The 18,704-nt window shown below is 41.0% G+C and overlaps 1 protein-coding gene across 5 annotated transcripts in view; it reads left to right on the top strand.

The window, feature by feature from the left end:
- Nucleotides 1–18,704, top strand: part of DOCK5 (dedicator of cytokinesis 5) — an 84,179-nt gene that overhangs the window by 57,957 nt on the left and 7,518 nt on the right. Inside the window, exons 29-49 of one of the 5 annotated variants that reach the window (XM_042476102.1) lie at nucleotides 1,673–1,767; nucleotides 2,885–2,963; nucleotides 4,083–4,183; nucleotides 4,993–5,051; nucleotides 5,894–6,048; nucleotides 6,401–6,486; nucleotides 6,763–6,919; nucleotides 7,348–7,388; nucleotides 7,838–7,928; nucleotides 8,652–8,771; nucleotides 10,102–10,191; nucleotides 10,826–10,930; nucleotides 11,107–11,248; nucleotides 12,318–12,399; nucleotides 13,189–13,273; nucleotides 13,469–13,555; nucleotides 13,678–13,854; nucleotides 15,013–15,096; nucleotides 15,805–15,942; nucleotides 17,189–17,355; nucleotides 18,027–18,204. In XM_042476102.1, coding sequence (XP_042332036.1) covers nucleotides 1,673–1,767; nucleotides 2,885–2,963; nucleotides 4,083–4,183; nucleotides 4,993–5,051; nucleotides 5,894–6,048; nucleotides 6,401–6,486; nucleotides 6,763–6,919; nucleotides 7,348–7,388; nucleotides 7,838–7,928; nucleotides 8,652–8,771; nucleotides 10,102–10,191; nucleotides 10,826–10,930; nucleotides 11,107–11,248; nucleotides 12,318–12,399; nucleotides 13,189–13,273; nucleotides 13,469–13,555; nucleotides 13,678–13,854; nucleotides 15,013–15,096; nucleotides 15,805–15,942; nucleotides 17,189–17,355; nucleotides 18,027–18,204 — 2,319 coding nt within the window. Of the gene's footprint in view, nucleotides 1–1,672; nucleotides 1,768–2,884; nucleotides 2,964–4,082; nucleotides 4,196–4,992; nucleotides 5,052–5,893; nucleotides 6,049–6,400; nucleotides 6,487–6,762; nucleotides 6,920–7,347; nucleotides 7,389–7,837; nucleotides 7,929–8,651; nucleotides 8,772–10,101; nucleotides 10,192–10,825; nucleotides 10,931–11,106; nucleotides 11,249–12,317; nucleotides 12,400–13,188; nucleotides 13,274–13,468; nucleotides 13,556–13,677; nucleotides 13,855–15,012; nucleotides 15,097–15,804; nucleotides 15,943–17,188; nucleotides 17,356–18,026; nucleotides 18,205–18,704 lie in introns of those variants that run through there. The other 4 variants (XR_006104725.1, XR_006104727.1, XR_006104726.1 and 1 more) reach the window with 4 other exon arrangements.

Genomic DNA, 18,704 nt, shown 5'->3' on the forward strand with positions numbered 1-18,704 from the left:
GAGAATAAAATACAATACAGAGTGCAATAAAATACAGAATAAAACCCATAACCCTCATATTTCCCCCTTACCTTGTTGGATTGGGAGATGGGAGATTTGCATTGGGCTCCCCATGGCTTGGCATGATGTCTGCATATTCTCTTGTGTGCATAAACAAAGGGAACAATGCTAGGGGAGGGTTGGATCAAGGCCTGGAAAGTGATGTGAGAGCCATGTGAGATCCTTGTATAGATCCATGAAAATTAAACTAGCTGTCGTATCAAACCCAGAACTAATAAAAATAGTAATGTGTGAAGGATAGAAACGGATAGCTTTATTAATCTAGACTGCTTAGGCTTTAGAAGTCTGGGTTTGATTTACAGTACTATTTGTTCTGGTATGTAACCGATGCATGCGGTGCTGGGAGGCAGCAGTGCTTTTATTATTGTGCAGGTTGCAAAATTTGTATTTTTAATGTTATTTTTGTACATATTAAATTATGATGACATGTGGCTATAAATAATAAAGTTACAAAGAAACATGTTTATTGTGAATTAGGGGTTGCCACATCTTTTTTTTAACCTCACAGGAGCATTTTTGTCCTCAGCGTTTGTATGTCACATAGGTACAACATGACCCAGTATATGCTGGGAAAAGCAGTGGATGTTGAATTTGGCCTCTGCAAATGGAGGAGAAATTCAGTTGCGTTCAGTTTGGAAGTAACTTCCAAAATATGTAGACTTCATATTTGGGATGGAAAGGACTTCAGGCTTTTTCTTCTTTAAAAAACCGGCCATGGGAGGAAAGATATTTTCCCATCCCTATAGCTGATCATGTTTTAATGGCTCCAGGAGGACTGTGTCGGAAGACAGCTACACAAATCAGTGCAGCGGCAATGATGACAGCAGTGCGACTTTCATAAATGTGTAGCATTTGGCAATGCCAGGAGAGTGCCTCCCTCTTTAATAGGCATTCTGCCCTGCTGCATCCCCTAAAAGATCTACATGGAGATTTTCCTGTGATCTCCCCATGTCTAGACTGGGTTGGCAAGACTGCCAGCTGAAAGTTTGGCCTTATGACATATTTCCATGAACGGTTGACAGTTTACTGCTGGGAGTGTTCCTAGTCTTGGTTTCACTGCGTTTCTCTAAATGCCACCTGCATTTTATTCCCATCTTTGTTTCCGTTCGTGAGGCTTCTTTTTTTCTCTTTTCCCCACAAGGCATTTCCCCTAAAATGTTTATTTCTGTGCACAATTTACCTAATCTATGCCGCTTTTACCCAGTTCGTGCAACTCGTGTTGGCACAGAAAGATAATTTGCTTGTATTAGAGGTGCAGAATCATTTGGTGTGATGAGTCAGATGCTGCACCCTAACTCTCTGTTGGCCAAATGATGCCAAGGGAGTTCAGTTCTTAATATCACTGGCTCCCTGGTGCTTTCCTGAGAGTCAGAGCTATGAGGAAAGAACTTCCATAGGCTGGACTAAGGGATACAGAGGACTGGGTTAAGGCCATTATGTGGATGGGTGCCCTCCCCTGCTCGCAGGAATCTTTTTACGAATAGAAAGCATTCCATGGAACCTGTTGCATTATGTTTTCATAGTTTCCTCAGAGTGTACTTTTTCCTGATACCTATGATATTTCTGAGTTCTGGGGCCTTCTTTTCATTCTCGTTTGTTTCCTTCTCTGCAGGATTTCCTGATGGAGACCTTCATCATGTTTAAAGACCTGATTGGAAAAAATGTCTATGCAAATGACTGGATGGTCATGAACATGATGCAGAGCAGGTAAACACGAGAGCTGGTTTCTCTCCAAGAACAGAGGTTATTTGGTTTAAATGCATAATGTCCCTCGCTAATGCCCTAAATCTTTAGATGCCAGTACTTCCAACATCTGTGGTGTGATCACATTTTGAATAATGTGTATTCTGAGTATCAGACCTCCAAAACAATATAGTAGGGCTGGAATAGGTTCAGTAAGGGACAAAACAGAGGCTGGAACAACTGTTTTGTGGGGAAAGGTTATACCTTTAGGAATTGGTGGTGGTGGTTGTTGTTAACTGCCATCAAGTCATCTTCAGTATACAGTAACCCCATAAAGGAGAGACCTTCAAGTCACCCTATTATTAGTAGGTCTTGAAGACTCTGGACTGTGGATAGATTGAGTCTATCCATCTGTAATGTGAGTAGAATTCAGACACATAACTATTTTAATCTGGAATATCTGTATACAAAGGAACATTGTAGCACCTTGTCTTTTGCTCAGTCTCAAAGGCACTAGATCTCTTTGCACCCGTAATGTGGTCTTCCTCTTTTTCTACTTCCTTCTTACTGAACATTATTGTCTTTTATAGTGAGTCATGTCTTCTCATGATATGACCAATTTACAACAGTCTCAGTTTAGTCATCTTGGCTTCTAGGGAGAGTTTGGGGTTGATTTGCTCTAGTATATATTTTTACATTACAGTATCTTGTCTACACTTTAGGATCTTGTCTAGTTCCCCCATAACTGCTCTTCCAAGTCCTAGTTTTCTTCTGATGTTAGGCAATGACAGACTAACACAGCTATTTCTTCATATTAAACTTGAATGCAAGAATACTCTTGTGTCTGTGTAGTGGTTTTATTCTTCTGCTCATCGTAATGTAGTAAATTATACATCTTTTGACCAGTAGTTGTTGTTGTTGTTTTTACTTTGAGAACCATCTGCTTAATGCTGAGAAGAGACCAGATTTTCAAAAATTGAAATGAAAATTTGGCACCACGGCTTAGGAAACTAAAATATAAATCATGTCAAGTAACTTGTGAACATGTTGTGGGCAGTTCCTGTGGTTTTGCAGGAATGAGGGAGAGACTGGAGGCATTTCTTTTGACATTTCCTCATCTAGATTGACTCTCTATTTCCAGGATTTTCCTTCGAGCCATAAACCAATACACCTCTGTGCTCAACCGGTTCTTTTTGGACCAGGCAAGCTTTGAACTGCAGGTAAGGCTGAACATCTAGTCCTGTTTGCCAGCACTGAAAGCATAGTTCTTGACAAGATAGTTGGTCATGTGTAAAGTTAAATACAGCCAGCTTTCCACCTTTGCATGTGTTAGGAGTGCAAAACCCCTGAAAAAGTGCAAAAACTGTGAATATCTCTAGCCCTGCCAAACATGCATGCTACAGATCACAATTCCCAGCTATTGCTGCAAGAATCTCATGGAGTGTCATCATCCTTCTCAGGGAAAAAGAAGAGAAGGATGACAACACTGAAGGAGATTTTTACAACAGCCACAGATAGGCAACCAGCAGTGGCAACTTCCCTCCACCTCTCCATTTCCTTTCCAACCAATCGTCCTGGTTTATTACTCCCTTTTCCACTTTAGCCCCACAATGCCTCTGCATCACTTGGAGACTGCTCAGCTGAACCTCCATTACCTCTGCTGGTCTCCCAGAATTTCACTCTGCCTCCTAGGACAACACTGAAGGAGATATTTTTCAGAAGCCGCATTACTCACCTCTCTCCTATCTGGGAAGAAGATGCGGGAGAGAAGGCTTGGAGATCAACAGAGGTTATAGAGGTCCAGCAAAGGTGGCCTCGGAATGAGCAAGAGGCATCATGATGCCAAAGCAATGAGGGGAGTAATGGGATGGAGATGTTGGTGAAAGAGACAGAAAGGAAGAAGAGGAGGAGGAGTAGTCCTGGAAAAAAATCCCAGTGGATACAGGGGCCCACTGTATTATTAAACTGCTAAAACAAATAAAAGAAGAATACATTTAAACATTAGAACATAATTTAAATGTTCGTCATCATCGTTGTTGTTGTGTTTCTTATTTATGGAAACCCCAAGACAAACCTATCATGGGGTTTTCTGGGGCTGAGAGTGTGTGACTCCCCCAAGGTCCTTGGCTCAATGGGGACTCAAACCCTGATCTCCAGAATCATTGTCCAACTCTCAAACTATTATGCCATGCTGGCTCTCACTCGTCATTATACAACCATCAAATTAAAAAGTGGCTTAAAAGCACATCAGTAAAAAGGGAGGAAACTATAGAACGCATAGTTTCCAGGTAGCCAGGTAGTTTTTATGTCTCACTCTTTTTTCTTTCTTTCCCTTATAGCTCTGGAATAATTATTTTCACTTGGCAGTAGCCTTTCTCACTCATGATTCTCTCCAGTTGGAGACTTTCTCCCAGGCTAAACGGAACAAGATAGCCAAGAAGTAAGTTTTCATGTGAGTTTTCCCCCCTTTCTTTCTCTTCTGCACTGAATTTCTTTTGTACTTTAAGAGCATATATTTGTTTATTCTGCTTTGATTTTGCCTTTCCACTAAAAGCAGTGCTCAGGGTGGGGAACAACATGGTTCTACCCTACTGAATATTGGGATTTGTAGTTAGTTGGGGCACCAGAGCTCTTTGAAAGAGAAGGCTAAATAGCTCACAAAAGTACAAGACCCAGAATCCCATAAGGTTGAGCCATGGCAGATAAAGCAGATCAGCAAATATTTCTGTTTCTGCTGGGAATACATTGATGGGGAGTTGAATTAACTAGCCAGTGAGACTTTCTCCAACTCTGAGTCTGTGAGAGCATGATGGTGTTGCAACCCATTAGTTATCAACTGAAGACCAGGGCTTGAGCATCTTCCCCCGTCTCCAAGATTGCTTTGTTCTTTCCAACAAATATAAAAACTAAAACTCCACGATACCTCAAAATTTACACTTCTCTGAATGTCGCAATGGAATTCTATGAAAATAAGGTGTGCAAAAAGGTATACATTAGTGAAAGTGACAATAGAGATGCAACATTTTGTCAAAACTGCTTGCCAAAGATGTGTATTTTAGGCACAGCTGTATACAAAGGATGTATTTATTAAGAGAAATTCATACTAAAATATGGACCAGTATCTGCAAATCTTACGAATCCAAATCAGCTCTAACTTAAAACTACCATTAAATACCTAACTTTCTGGATGTTTATTAAGCATGTGTAAGTCTCTCTTTCTCTCTCTCTCCTCCTCCCACTTGTCTGTAGATATGGAGACATGAGGAAGGACATTGGCTTCAAGATAAGGGACATGTGGTACAACCTTGGTGAGCTTCATACATCTGCTATAGTGGCAAGCGCACATGTGAACTATGTACTCTTGTCCTTTGGGACTATGCTGCATGACATCAGATCAGATCGGTGCTACCAGAAGAGATAGCAGCCTCTTGTTTTATAAGGAGAATGAGAAAAATGACTGCCCACTTGATGGATGTCATTTTCACTAGGATAGGGCTGTGCAATTCAGGGCAAAAGGAAGGAACTTACTGCATTTATGTATAAGGCTAAAAAGCTTGTAGATATTTTGCTTTCCAACAACAAGGTATATTATTGAATATCTCCATATTCAAAATCTACTGATAATTTGTATAACGTTGATGTCCGCCCTTTAGTTGACGGACTGCCTCTTTCACATATCGATTCAAAAAAAGTCAGTCCTCTCAGCATTTCTCCAATTGTATATAGCAGGGTGGCAAAGGATCTAATCTGGCCTACTTGGAGCCCCAAAAGGGAACTTTTCCAATTCTGGAAGCATTCTTAGAGATTTGAAAAGAATACAAAAGAGGCAACACACCGGAACAGAAAGGGAAAAAAAATCAGTCTGGAGGGATGAGGTTTCCCCAATGCCCCCACCTCCGTCAATTCCTTCCCTCCTGTCCAGGGCATCTGTGTCATGGTAGCATTTAATCCTCCTGTTCCCCATGGGAATGAGAGAAGGGGAGGTATTCAAGCACCAGAAACAACTCAATTGTATATTTTGCATATGAAAGACTTGAGGTGGAGGCAATGAATGGGTGGATGCCAGCTGCCTCCCTTGTGCCCTGGAAATCTCCCCATGGGCAAAACAGCCATCTGCTGTCTCCCTAATCCCCTTCTTCTTCTTTTTCAGGGCCTCACAAGATCAAGTTCATCCCTTCCATGGTTGGCCCCATCCTGGAGGTGACTTTGACACCGGAGCCGGAATTGCGGAAGGCGACGATCCCGATCTTTTTTGACATGATGCAGTGTGAATTCAACTTCAGTGGCAACAGGAACTTCCACATGGTATGAAACCACTTGTGGGGTGCTAAAGTGTGCTTATGGGATGAGCAGAAGGCAAAAGGGGATATGACAATTGAAGATGCTTGATTCCAGCCACTGAACCCTCTAACTCCAGATTGTCAACTCTGTTAGCAACAGCTCTCCCAGATTTCTGGCAGAATTCTTTCCTGGAGGTACATGGAAATCTCAGGTGTTCCTTGGTGCTCTTCCATCAAAGCACTATTACAACAACCAGCCCCACCAGCACCCAGAAAGTTTAGAAATGCTTTCTGTTATTTGTCACATTTGTAAGAAGTATCCCTTAGAAAGCAGTATGGATTATTGTGCTGTTTTGTTTTATGTTGTTCATTTGCAGTTTGAAGATGAGCTTATAACTAAACTGGATCAGGAAGTTGAAGGGGGTCGGGGGGATGAACAGTACAAGATTTTGCTGGAGAAACTGTAAGTGGTTTTGATAACCCCTTTGTTTTGCCCTCCTGTGTTTCATTTAGATAGCTTGTTACAAAACAAATAATGTTTTCCAAATTGTTCAGACAAGCATTTGGAGGTTCTTTTAGACAGGACAGTACTAGAAATAAAATAAAGGTGATCTTCAGTCACAGATTTGAGCTTCATGTCTCCATTTACAGTAGCCTTCTTGCTCATGAATCTTTAGATGCAACTCATTTTCACTGATCCCCCTCCCTTTGTTGCCTTTTCTAATGCATCTGCCCACAGATTATTGGAGCACTGTCGGAAACACAAATACCTCTCAAGCTCAGGTGAAGTATTTGCCCTGTTGGTTAGCAGCCTATTAGAAAACCTGTTGGATTACCGGGCGATCATGCATGACGGCAGCAGAGAAAACCGCATGAGTTGCACTGTGAATCTTCTGGTACGTTGGACCTACCTTTTCAAAATGGGTTAATGTAATACCATTTTAAACATCTGTCTGCTGTTTCAGAGGTAGACAGGGATGCAAACCAGTGAACTGTGTAGATGTAAGGAGATCCCACTGCATCTCAAGCTTTGTGTGCTCTCTGGTGGCCATGTCTTGCAGTAATGATGATGACTGGAATTGCCCTAGGTTAATATTGTCTGATCATCTATGGAATATGAAGTGTGACAGAGGACAAATGAAGCATAGGAGGAGGCAACTAGACACTTCCAGAATAGTTTGCCCTCCCTTGAGAAGTGCTATCTGGCATCCCATTTGCCAATCTGAGCTAGTTACATTGAGTCATGTTCTATGTATATTTGATTTATGTTAATTTTGATCTGTAAAACAGCTGAAGTAATCAGACCATGACTTTTCTCTTCCAGAATTTTTATAAAGAAAAGAAGAGGGAGGATATATACATTAGGTAAACCATCGAATCTTTAGTATGGATTATCATTGTATGGAACTGGGAAAGGGGAAGCTGCAGCATTCAGAGGACCATTTTTCCAGTCCTAGGACCCTGCAGTGGCTATACCAGTCCCTTAAAATAAGATAGGAAGGTGCTTTTAAAAGCCCATTACTGTCCCCTTGCCCCCACTACTGGATTTGTGGCTATAGTAAGTTGGCATTTACACATTTTAGAAGATATGTGCAATTCTTCCATCTGGGGGATTTATTATGTGTGTGTGTGGGGGGGGGGGAGCTATGGAGGACCAAAAACAGGCTTCGGGGTTGTATGTACCCCAATGGCCATGTAATTCCCATCCTCAGTGTAGAAGATTCTACCTTCGGTTAACAAGCTGAACTAAAATGATATCTGACTTATTGCTGTGTTTGGGATTCCACAATAATATCTGTGCAATGTTCTTCTAGATATTTGTATAAACTCCGGGACCTGCATACGGGCTCCGAAAATTATACTGAGGCCGCATACACACTGCTCCTTCATGCAGAATTACTCCAGGTGAGTAACTGAGATCTCCAGGAGGAGATTCATGTGCCTCATGTCACAATAGTCAAACATGGAAGGGGTCTAGGAATCACACTAGCCTCCATTGGGAAAAATTGCTTTATGTCAACAGAGTTCTGACATGCATCATCCATCCATAGCTACTTGGATACCTGCTTCTGCCCTGGCACCTTGATTCAGTCTCTTCTAGGACTTTAGGAACAACCTGTTAAAAATTACCAATCAGTCACAAAATTTAGGCTCACCTCTGCTGAGAAGTTAAGCTCTAGAAGAGAACCCAGAGCAATGAAATGTAGGAACACAGCTAAGTACTCCTATTTGCTTGATTTTCTAACAAGCTTTGAATAATACAGGTTGAATATCCCTTATTCTGAAATCCAAAATATACCAAAATCCAAAATTATCCACATGGGTGGCTGAGATTAACACCTTTGTTAATCAGTGCGCACAAACTTTATTTCATGCACCAAAAATATATTGTGTATAAAATTACCTTCAGGCTATGTGTATAAGGTGTGTATGAAATATAAATGAATTTTGTGTTTAGGCTTGGGTCCCATCTCCAAGATATATTCTGAAACCCAAAACACTTGCAGCTGTGGAATACTCAACCTGTAGCATAACAATTGTTTTTTAGATTTGATCATGTTTTACTGCTTTCCGAAGCAAATTTGTAATGACTCAGAAGCATTGCATTGCTTGTTCCCTTTATCCTAGTGGTCCGACAAACCGTGTGCTCCGCATCTGCTCCAGAGGGACAGCTACTATGTCTACTCACAGCAGGAGCTCAAGGAGAAACTCTATCAAGAAATCATTGCTTTCTTCGACAAAGGCAAAGTGAGTCTGTCTTTGGTCATCCTCACAGACAGAAGCAGACCAGACAATCCCAGGGCATGTTTTGCTTTCTGCTTGGATTACTGTGATGTTTCAGATTGCCTAGCTAAATGCCCCTTAGAACTGGGTAGTTCATTTGCCTCCATTATTATCTTAAAATACATTGTTTTCAATTTTGCAGAATGTAGCATGTGGACTGGCTTTAGATCCCCCTCCACAAAACCTCTTGGGATACACTGCTGTCTATTGTGCTGCATAAACTAATTGTATTTCTGCCATCACAATTGCATTCAAAATTTGCTACCAACTGTAGTGGTTGTCTATGGTTTGGGAGAGTTACCCCACAGCATAGACCTTGTGAGACTATTTCATAAGGTTCATGAACTCTCAGGACACTTTGTGCCATGAATTTATCAGCTGATTCAGTGACTGTATGCTGTGGCCAGAGATAGGAACCACAAAAAAAGAAATCAGAGGGACACATGAGGCATAATGTCCATCACTGACCTAAATGATGGTTTTCATCATCAGGAATGAGTCACAAGAAACATGTCCTCCTTTTTAACATGCAAAAGAAGGAGAGAATATCTCCACTTTCCCTTTGTAGCAAATCACACTATATACAAAGCTGGAGAGCTATGGTTTGCAAACCACTGGAAACTGCTATTAGCTGTATTTAGACATGATGATGATAAGCCAGAATTTGATCTGGCTTAGGCCATGAGAAATATTGATGGAAAGCAGTTTTCTGGTGCACACTACCCCTTTAGTTTGTTTAACATGACAGCTGAACCCGACAGGAACCTCTGGCTTGTTTCAACCAACCAAAGAGACAAGCTATGGTTTGTTCTGTTGTTCCTTCTCTGGTTTATTGGTGGAAAGACAAACCAGAGTGCCAGCTTCTGCTTAATTCAGACATCATGCTAAACCACTTAGCATACTGGTTCGTCCATTGGATGCCTTTATTGTTTTGACATCCAAACAGCCAGTATGTACTTGCTCCAAACACGTGGCTTACTGATCATGTGCATCCATTTCTTTGCTTGGGCTTCAGACATTGAATGTGATAAGTGTACCTGACCAGGTGCAAGCATGAGAAGGAACATATAGGATTTATACTGTACTTGCAAGAGGGTTGGATGTTGTTAGGTTCATTTAGAAAATGGCTTTAGCATTTAAAAACTAAGGATGGATTAGGAGTTTACCTGCATGCATCAACATGAGTAGCACATGCATTCTTGGGTAGCCAAATTGTGAATCTTTAATCTATTTTTCTCTCTATTAATAAATGCGTTGTCTTTTTTGTTTTGTTTTACCTATTCATGGTTTGAAGATGTGGGAGAAAGCCATCCAACTAAGCAAGGAACTAGCTGAGATGTACGAAAACAAAGTTTTTGATTATGAGGGGCTTGGCAATCTCTTGGTAAGACTGCTGGATCTTTCTTTCCTTCTTCAGTTTTCTGAAAGGTTGAGAGTTGAAGGAGTTAAAATGACCATGGCTCAAGAGAAGAGCCTGAGATGTTTCTGCCTGGAGGTCATAGCACCAAATAGGAAGCAAAAGATGATATAGACAAGCCTAAGAGGAACAATTAAGCTGCATGTTTGTGAACATTTGATATAATGGGATTGGACTGCAATAAATATTTAGACTTACAATTTAGTTTTTGAGACCCTCTTCTGTATATTTGGTTTGTTTTATGAACAATGAGTTAATAAGAAGACTGGACCAGCCAACCAGTTATGACCTTCCTAGCCTCTTACAGTGGAAGTTTTATGTAGAGTGAATCTAAAGAATGCATGGTCCCCCAGATGTTGCTGGATTCCAACTCCCATTAGCTCTAACCATTATTGGAAATGGTGAAGGATTATGGGATTTGCAGTCATATAACGTTTAGTGGGCCACATGCCCTATGAGGAGATGATGTAGGAGCAGGCGATCCTTCTCACTGGCTACATTTTAACACTGCAATATTTTTTGTTAATTTAAGGAGAACAAGCTGATATCAGGTGAAAGTAAGGTATCTTTTCTAATCTTATTTCTTCAATGTTGCATACAGAAAAAACGAGCCATGTTCTACGAAAACATCATGAAGGCCATGAGACCTCAACCGGAGTATTTTGCTGTTGGGTATTTTGGACATGGATTCCCCTCTTTTCTCCGTGTAAGAATATGTCGGAGATCTTTCTTACTAGTTGCAATCTTTAATGTTTACAAGTAATTCCTACTATTATTGTGAGTCTTCATGGTGTTGGTTAGTCTTGGGCTTATTTGTTTGTGACTATATTGGTGGAGTGCCATTTTCTCAGTTTAGCAGCATGCTTCTCTTCATTTTGGCAGAACAAGATCTTCATCTACCGCGGGAAGGAATATGAAAGGAGAGAAGATTTCAATCTGAAATTACTCACTCAGTTTCCAAACGCTGAGAAGCTGAGTAGTACTGCTCCACCCACAGAAGAAACCAGAGCTTCTCTTAAGCAGCGTATCTTTTTGGGGTTCAGTGCAATTTGTAGTGAAGTGAGACATGATTGTAACTTTTAAGGCACAGAGGATTGGAAGTCTTATATGAGCAGCAAAAGGAGATCATGGGAGAAGAGCACTTGGTTCACATTTTTGTTTCCTTAGTCCAGCTATTTTCTCTGTCTGTGCTCCTTTTTCTTTGTTTAGCCTTCTCAAAGTAGTTCATCATAAAACCAATAACAGAAAAGAAAAATGTTAAAAGTAAGCCTTCTTAATAAAAATAAAACTTGTATCATAGCCAAGTGTACTGACTGGAGCAACCAACTACAAGGACATAAGATTTGGGTTCAGAGACACAGTCATATTAGTCTTTTAGCACCTTTGAGACTAGCTGTGTGAAAAGATTAGAAGGCTTTCATGGCCGGCGTCCATAGTTTTTTGTAGGGTTTTCGGGCTATGTCGCCATCTTCTAGAACATGGCCACATAGCCCCAAAACCCCACCAAAAACTGTGTGGAAGGAGTTGTAGCATGAGCTTTTGTATACTTGTTCTAATTACTCAGATGCATGGAGTAAACCTATGGTGAAGCAACATGCTCAACTTTAATGATGGTTGTTGAGGGGCAAAAACAAGAGGAAAGATGTTCCCTAAGGCCAGGGTGGATTGATAACCATATAACGTTTGAGTGTTTCTCATTAATAATATTTATAAAGCATTTTACCCCACACTTCATCTAAAAAAGGCTCTTAAACATGTCCTCCTTCACAAGCAAGATAGTCTCTGCCCACAGAACTGCAACTTAAACAACACAAAAGAGGAAAAAGAGATGAACGGACAGAGTAAAACAAGCACTCTCAGGTGCATTTCCTAAAGTGTGATAATAGTTCTCAATCTTGCCCAGTGGCCATGCTGATTTGGGGGATTCTGAGAGCTGTAGTCCAAAAAGAAGTAATTTTTTTCTGGTGTCTAGAGGGATCACAGAATTTCCTTCAATATTCACTTAAACTGAGATGGTCACAGATCTGACTGATTTGCTCTTTCGGACTATCTGCTCCTTCTTTCCTTTCCTTTCCTTAACGCAGGTCATGCAGACATACAGTGCTTCATTGTTAAACCTGTAATGAACCTTCCACCAAACTACAAGGACAAGCCTGTTCCAGAGCAGATTCTAAAGTAAGACACATATATACAACTTACTCAGTCCTTTTTTACATAGAGAAACAAAGTGCAAAGCTGTGGAATTGCTTCTCCCGGCCACACCAGGCCAACAAGGATCAGACTTTATTGAAAGAAAGACATGCATTTCTGCCTCACATCCTGACACAATCTGAATAATTTGCGAGTTCTGAGCTATGCGCTTGTACACTCTAATATAGTTTGTCAAGGTTGCCACATCACTACTGTAAAGCCCATGTGCTGGGAAATTCCACCAAGGTAACAAATGTGATAGAAATGTTGACTGTAAGATAGGCATGAACTGGTCATGTAGAGTCTCCTTTTAAGATAACAATTCCCTTCTGAAAAACAGACTGAATAAATGCACAAATCATCTTCCCATGATAGTATGGCAGATGTCTTTTTACAGTCTAGTCCTTGCTCCTATGTTTTTACCTATCCACATAAAGTAGTAGATGCAATTGCTATGCAAATCTGTCTTATCTTTCATGTTCTTTTTTGTGTGATACCTAAGTGACCATCTTTCCATTTAGAGAGAGATCTCTCCCTTTGACCTCTCATATTTTGCGTCTAGACAGCTACACTTATCATCTACCTCCATCTACTTCTTCTGTCCCCTGTATGTTCACCCATCTCCCATTGCAAGTACCCCAATCCCCAAATCACAGTTCAAATGCCCTAATGCTTTAGACTGACAGAGGGATAAAGTAGCCCTGAAGGTGAGGATTACTAAGTGGTGGCTGATCTGTAATTTTTATTTCACTGTATTTCTATTTGCTCTTTCAGTTTCTACAGGTCCAACGAAGTGCAACAATTCCGATATTCCCGGCCATTCAGGAAAGGAGAAAAAGATCCAGAGAATGAATTTGCAGTGAGTCCTTCATCATTCAGACCAGTCCACCAAAAGCAATAACAGATAGGTTTGAAAGGGTTGGCTTCATGAATCTAGGAACCAAGTCAAAATGCTAAATAGGGATGAAGAGATAATTCCTTCTGTGTCCTGGCTAGCAATGGCAATATCTCAGTAATCTCTCTCTCCCTCCCTCTCTTTGTGGCTTCAATTTAGACAATGTGGATTGAGAGAACCACCTACACAACTGCCTATGCATTCCCAGGAATCCTCAAATGGTTTGAAGTTAAACAAGTTACAGTGGTGAGCATTTTGTGCAATGGCATAGATCTGGAAAGTTGGAGGTGGATGAAAGCTTCCATTAACCATCACTGAAGAGTCAAATTTAGTTGGGCCTTAAGCTCTCCTGTATCTGTGCTTCTCAGGAGGAAATCAGCCCTTTGGAGAATGCTATTGAAACCATGGAGCTGACCAATGAGAAGATCAGCAACTGTGTGCAGCAACATGCCTGGGACCGCTCTCTGCCTGTGCATCCTCTTTCCATGCTGTTGAATGGCATTGTGGATCCAGCTGTCATGGGTGGATACACCAACTATGAGAAGGTTAGTTGTTTCCTTAAGATCTCCAATAAGCTCCACAGCTGATCTTATGTACTATCTACATAAGGTAGTAAGATCTTAACAAAGGAAAAGCTGAGAACTGTTGATGATAGGGTGATATGGATGTCTCTCATTCATAGGGCCCCCATAAGTCAAACTTGACATCAGAGCAGTTGACAGCAATATTGGATAAATTTGGGGTTTTGTTCCACTTGGATGGTATACAATCTAATAATAGCAACCCATAGCTTTTAGTTTTTAGTTGTGCCATAGGTTGTGAAAGTCTTAATGCACACAAACTGCAATAAAAGTTATTTTTAGCTGCCTTGTAGTCAATTCAGCGCAGTATGGAGGTGCTCAGATCAGAAAGTTGCCCAACTAGGTCAGCTGAGAAATTATTAAAGTGGAAGGCGAGGAAGGGATCCATTTTCAACTGGGGAATATTTTTAGCTGCTACTTCTCTGTTTTATGCTCTAAAGCAAAACTTGCAAGAATGGCAAAGCCATTAAGGCTTCTCAAGGCTGTGGCCACATATGAAAGTCATCAGTCGTTTTGATCATATTTTCCTGTTCTTGGCTCGGTCAGTACAGGGAGTTTGTGTTTTGTGGGTTGCCATAATCATAATCATCTGAATCTTTTTTCATGTTGGATTTCAGGAGTTATCATCTTGTGGGCATCATCTTTCCTTAATTTGTATGAATGTTTCTAAGGAGGGATGGTACATTGCTATGTTTGCAGTTTGGGACACAGTCAGTGGGACCCTGTAGACTTTATTTTTGCCACAAGATTACCACTGAATGTAGAGGATTATTTTTCCATATATGAAAACATAGGCACTGTTTTCCTTATATGGGAGAAATCAAGGGAGAGTGCATTTGGGATAGTAACTATATCTGCTTCTCCCTGTTGTAGACCCCAGTATCTAGCCATGGGGCAACTTTAAATCCTGTGCATGGATCCAGATTTGGAACAAAGCCATTGCGAATCTATCCTGCTCCTAGTGGTAATGACTTAACACAGCTTTCTGTTGCTTAGTTATCCTAAACAGTACAGTCAGCCCTCCATATTCATAGATTCTCTTTCCATGGATTCAACCATCCACAGCTTGATGATATATATATACCTTCCATCTTGATTTTGTCTTCTGTTTCCTCTCTCTAGGCCTTTTTTACAGATAAATATATTCAAGAACACCCTGAAGATCAAGAAAAGATTGAACTGCTCAAGCAACTAATTGCTCTACAGGTATCAGTTAAAAGTAGAATGGTATTGGTTGTGAAATTTGCAATGCAACAACATCAGTGTTGCCTTAGGCCAGCCTTCATCAAGCTGGTGCCTTCCAAATATTTTGGACATCATCTCCCAGCAGTCCAAGCCAGGATAGGCAATGATTAAAAATTTTGGGAACTGTATTCTAAAATACTATGGAGAGCATGTAGTGCAAAGGACTGCCCTGGCACTACAAAGATCACCTTGGATTGTCGATTAAAAAGGCCAAGATCCCTTTGCATACTGACCCTATCCTTAGGATGACCATGGTCTAAATATCCTGAAGGTACCAGATCCCATCTGATCTTCAGAGCTAAGGAGAGTCAGCTCTAGTTAGCACTTGGATGGGAGACCACCATCAAATACTAGGTGCTGTACGTTATATTTCAGAAGAAGCCAATGGAAAATCATCTTCATTGCCTGAGAAAACTCTATGAAATTAATGGGGTTGCCATAAGTCGACAGGTGACTTGAAGGCACATATGTATGCATACCCTACACCCCTTTAAGGTAGAGATGTTCCTATAATAAGTCTTATTTCTTTTATTTCTTCAAGGCGTTGAACTTTGTTCCATCTCACATCAATTGTGCACCTTTGTGCTGCCTTCACAGTGTCAAAATGTGGTTAAGCTGATCTTTTATCTCTGCCCTTTCTCACTCCCCACCTTTGGTTCTCTCTTTCAGATGCCTTTGCTGGCTGAAGGGATCAGGATTCATGGGAAGAAGCTGACGGAGCAGCTGAAGCCTCTTCATGACAGACTAACCTCTTGCTTCAAGGAGCTGAGGGAGAAAGTGGAGAAGCTTTATGGCGTGATAACCCTAGTAAGGACTTTTGCATCCTGCTTATTAAGGGCCATTTAATTTTCTCTGTCTGAAAATCAGCATTACCAAACAGCAGTGCATGGCAGGATACTATTCTTTGAAGGTGAAGTGGGAAATCTGTCATTAGGTAGTACTCTAATTCAGCAATAACATGGTTGAATATCCAAGTATTCACTCCAGACTTTTAAAAGTTAAGCATTCAAAGGAATGCATGGATAAATATGTCAGTTTTTGTACCTCTCACATTCATTTTGTTAAAATGTCCATTTATTCTCAACTTGACTATGTTGAAATCTGCAAATTCTAATAATTTCTAATTTTATTAAAATGACACAATTCACACCAATATCTTATTTCAGTAGAGCTGAAAAGCCTTCCACCAAACAGTGTCCATTGCTGCTGGCAAATGAGTCTATGGCCCTGTACAGACAGGCCAAAATAAAGCTGCTTCAGGTCACTTTGGAGGTATGCTTTTTAAATGCTGCATGCATCCTAAGAGTCTGGAAGCCATGCCAAAGCCATGCTCCAGTCCAAAGGATTGGAACATGGCTTATGGTGCAGCTTCTGGCCTCCTAGGACGCATGCATCATTTAAACAGCATACCTCCAAAGTGACCCGAAGCAGCTTTATTTTGGCTTGTCTGTACGGGCCCCATAGTTCTTTTTCATCAGTGTGTCCTATTGAGGGTTGAGATTGCTTAATTGGCTTTCCAAGAGAGATGAAAAGGGAAACATAGATAGAAGTATCACGCTATGGGTTGAGTTTCCCTTATCTAGTATGCCAAAATCCAAAATATTCCAAAACCTAAAATTGTCCATATGGGTGGCTGAGATAGTGATACCTTTGCTTTCTGATCATTCAATGTACACAAACATTGTTTCATACATAACATTATTAAAAATACTGTGTATAAAATTACCTTCAGGCTATATGTATGTGTATGGAATCCATATGTGTATGGAACATAAATGAATTTCATGGTTAGACTTGGGTCCCATCTCCAAGATATTTCATTATGTACAGTATATGCAAATATTTCGAAACCCGGAAATCTCCAAAATTCAAAACACTTCTGGCTCCAAGCATTTTGGATAAGCAAGACTCAACCGGTATCAACAGGGTTATATATGGTTTCATAAAGGAAACTCAAGTGTCACATCTGACAAAAATGCCTCCCCGCTTTCTCTCTTTGCCAACAAATTTACTTAGGATCTTGTTCACTTTCCTCTTTATATTCCAACCGCAGCCTTCTTCACTGACAGAGAGAAAACAGAGCAGGTCTGGATCGATGGTTTTGCCATACATCATGTCCTCCACTTTGAGAAGACTCTCAGTTACCTCTGTGAGTTCCTCTGTGGGATCGACATCCTCTACCTCCTCAGATAGTACATCCTCCAGGCCAGGGTCAGACGGGTGAGTTACGTTATCTGTAGAAAATGGTCTGATTTAATTAAAATTGAGAGGATCCTGGTTTGTTTTAACCAGAAGTAACTAGTTATAAATAGGAAGTTACTTTGAGCTAATGCTTTTTCCCCCAGAGCAGCACAGATTTCTCTAGGTTGTTTATCAGTTAATTCTCAGTTACATCTTCCTGGCCTACTTTATCCTCATTTTATCCCTCTTGAGCATATGGGAAGAAAGGCAGAATCAAAGCTTACCTATTGATCTATAGCTCCCAGGATCCAAAGCCAGCATAACCATTGAGAAATTCTGAGCATTGTAGACCCCCAAAGTAATTTTTAAAAAGCTGTGGCCAGAATATATGTTTAGTAACGGTTGTCTTTGAAAACATTTGTCTGTGCGTAAAGTAAGTGTACATGACTATTGATGCAGGGCAATCTTGCACCCTCGATTTGAGCTACTGGGCAAGTTATCTGTATGCAAGGCAAGGGATGAAGTAGGTTTCTCCTTTACGCATGCAATGAAAGGCCATAGACCTTCCCCAAGGCCTGAATGTTTCTCTCCAGGGGCCATCTGTCACTGAGCTTTGTCCCTCCAGGAGACTGCTGTGACATCTTTTCAAAGTGACAAGAGGAAAAGGGTTGGAAATCCTCCATGACTGTTTTCTTGTGTGGGGTTTACAGATCGATTCTCGAGCCCCTGGTGGAAAGGAGGAGCTCAGCGTCCTCCAAGGTGGACGATCTCCTTGCCAAAGAGGATGGTGAGAACCGGGTAAATAAATTCAGGCGGAAGGACTGGAGTCTCAGCAAATCTCAGGTTATTGCGGAGAAGGAGCCTGAGACGGAATTGACTTCCAAAACGGTAATAAATGAATTGCAGTGATGAGTGATCTCAGGAACCTTCTGTTGTTTTCTGTTAGCCACTGACATCCTTGTTGAAAACTGGGAGGGACTATGCCCTAGGAGGAACGACTTAGGTAGCTGGGGATGTTTAGCCTGGAAAAGAGAAGGTTAAGAGGTGATATGATAGCCCTGTTTAAATATTTGAAGGGATGTCATATTGATGAGGGAGCAAGCTTGTTTTCTGCTGCTCCAGAGACTAGGACCCGGAGCAATGGATGCAAGCTACAGGAAAAGAGATTCCACCTCAACATTAGGAAGAACTTCCTGACAGTAAGGGCTGTTCGACAGTGGAATGCACTCCTTCCTCGGAGTGTAGTGGAGTCTCCTTCTTTGGAGGTCTTCAAACAGAGGCTGGATGGCCATCTGTGGGGGATGCTTTGATTTGGATTTCCTGCATGGCAGAATGGGGTTGGACTGGATGGCCCTTGCGGTCTCTTCCAACTCTACGATTCTATGATT

The sequence above is a fragment of the Sceloporus undulatus genome, chromosome 6, assembly GCF_019175285.1.
Source record: "Sceloporus undulatus isolate JIND9_A2432 ecotype Alabama chromosome 6, SceUnd_v1.1, whole genome shotgun sequence".
NCBI classification, from domain to species: domain Eukaryota; kingdom Metazoa; phylum Chordata; class Lepidosauria; order Squamata; family Phrynosomatidae; genus Sceloporus; species Sceloporus undulatus.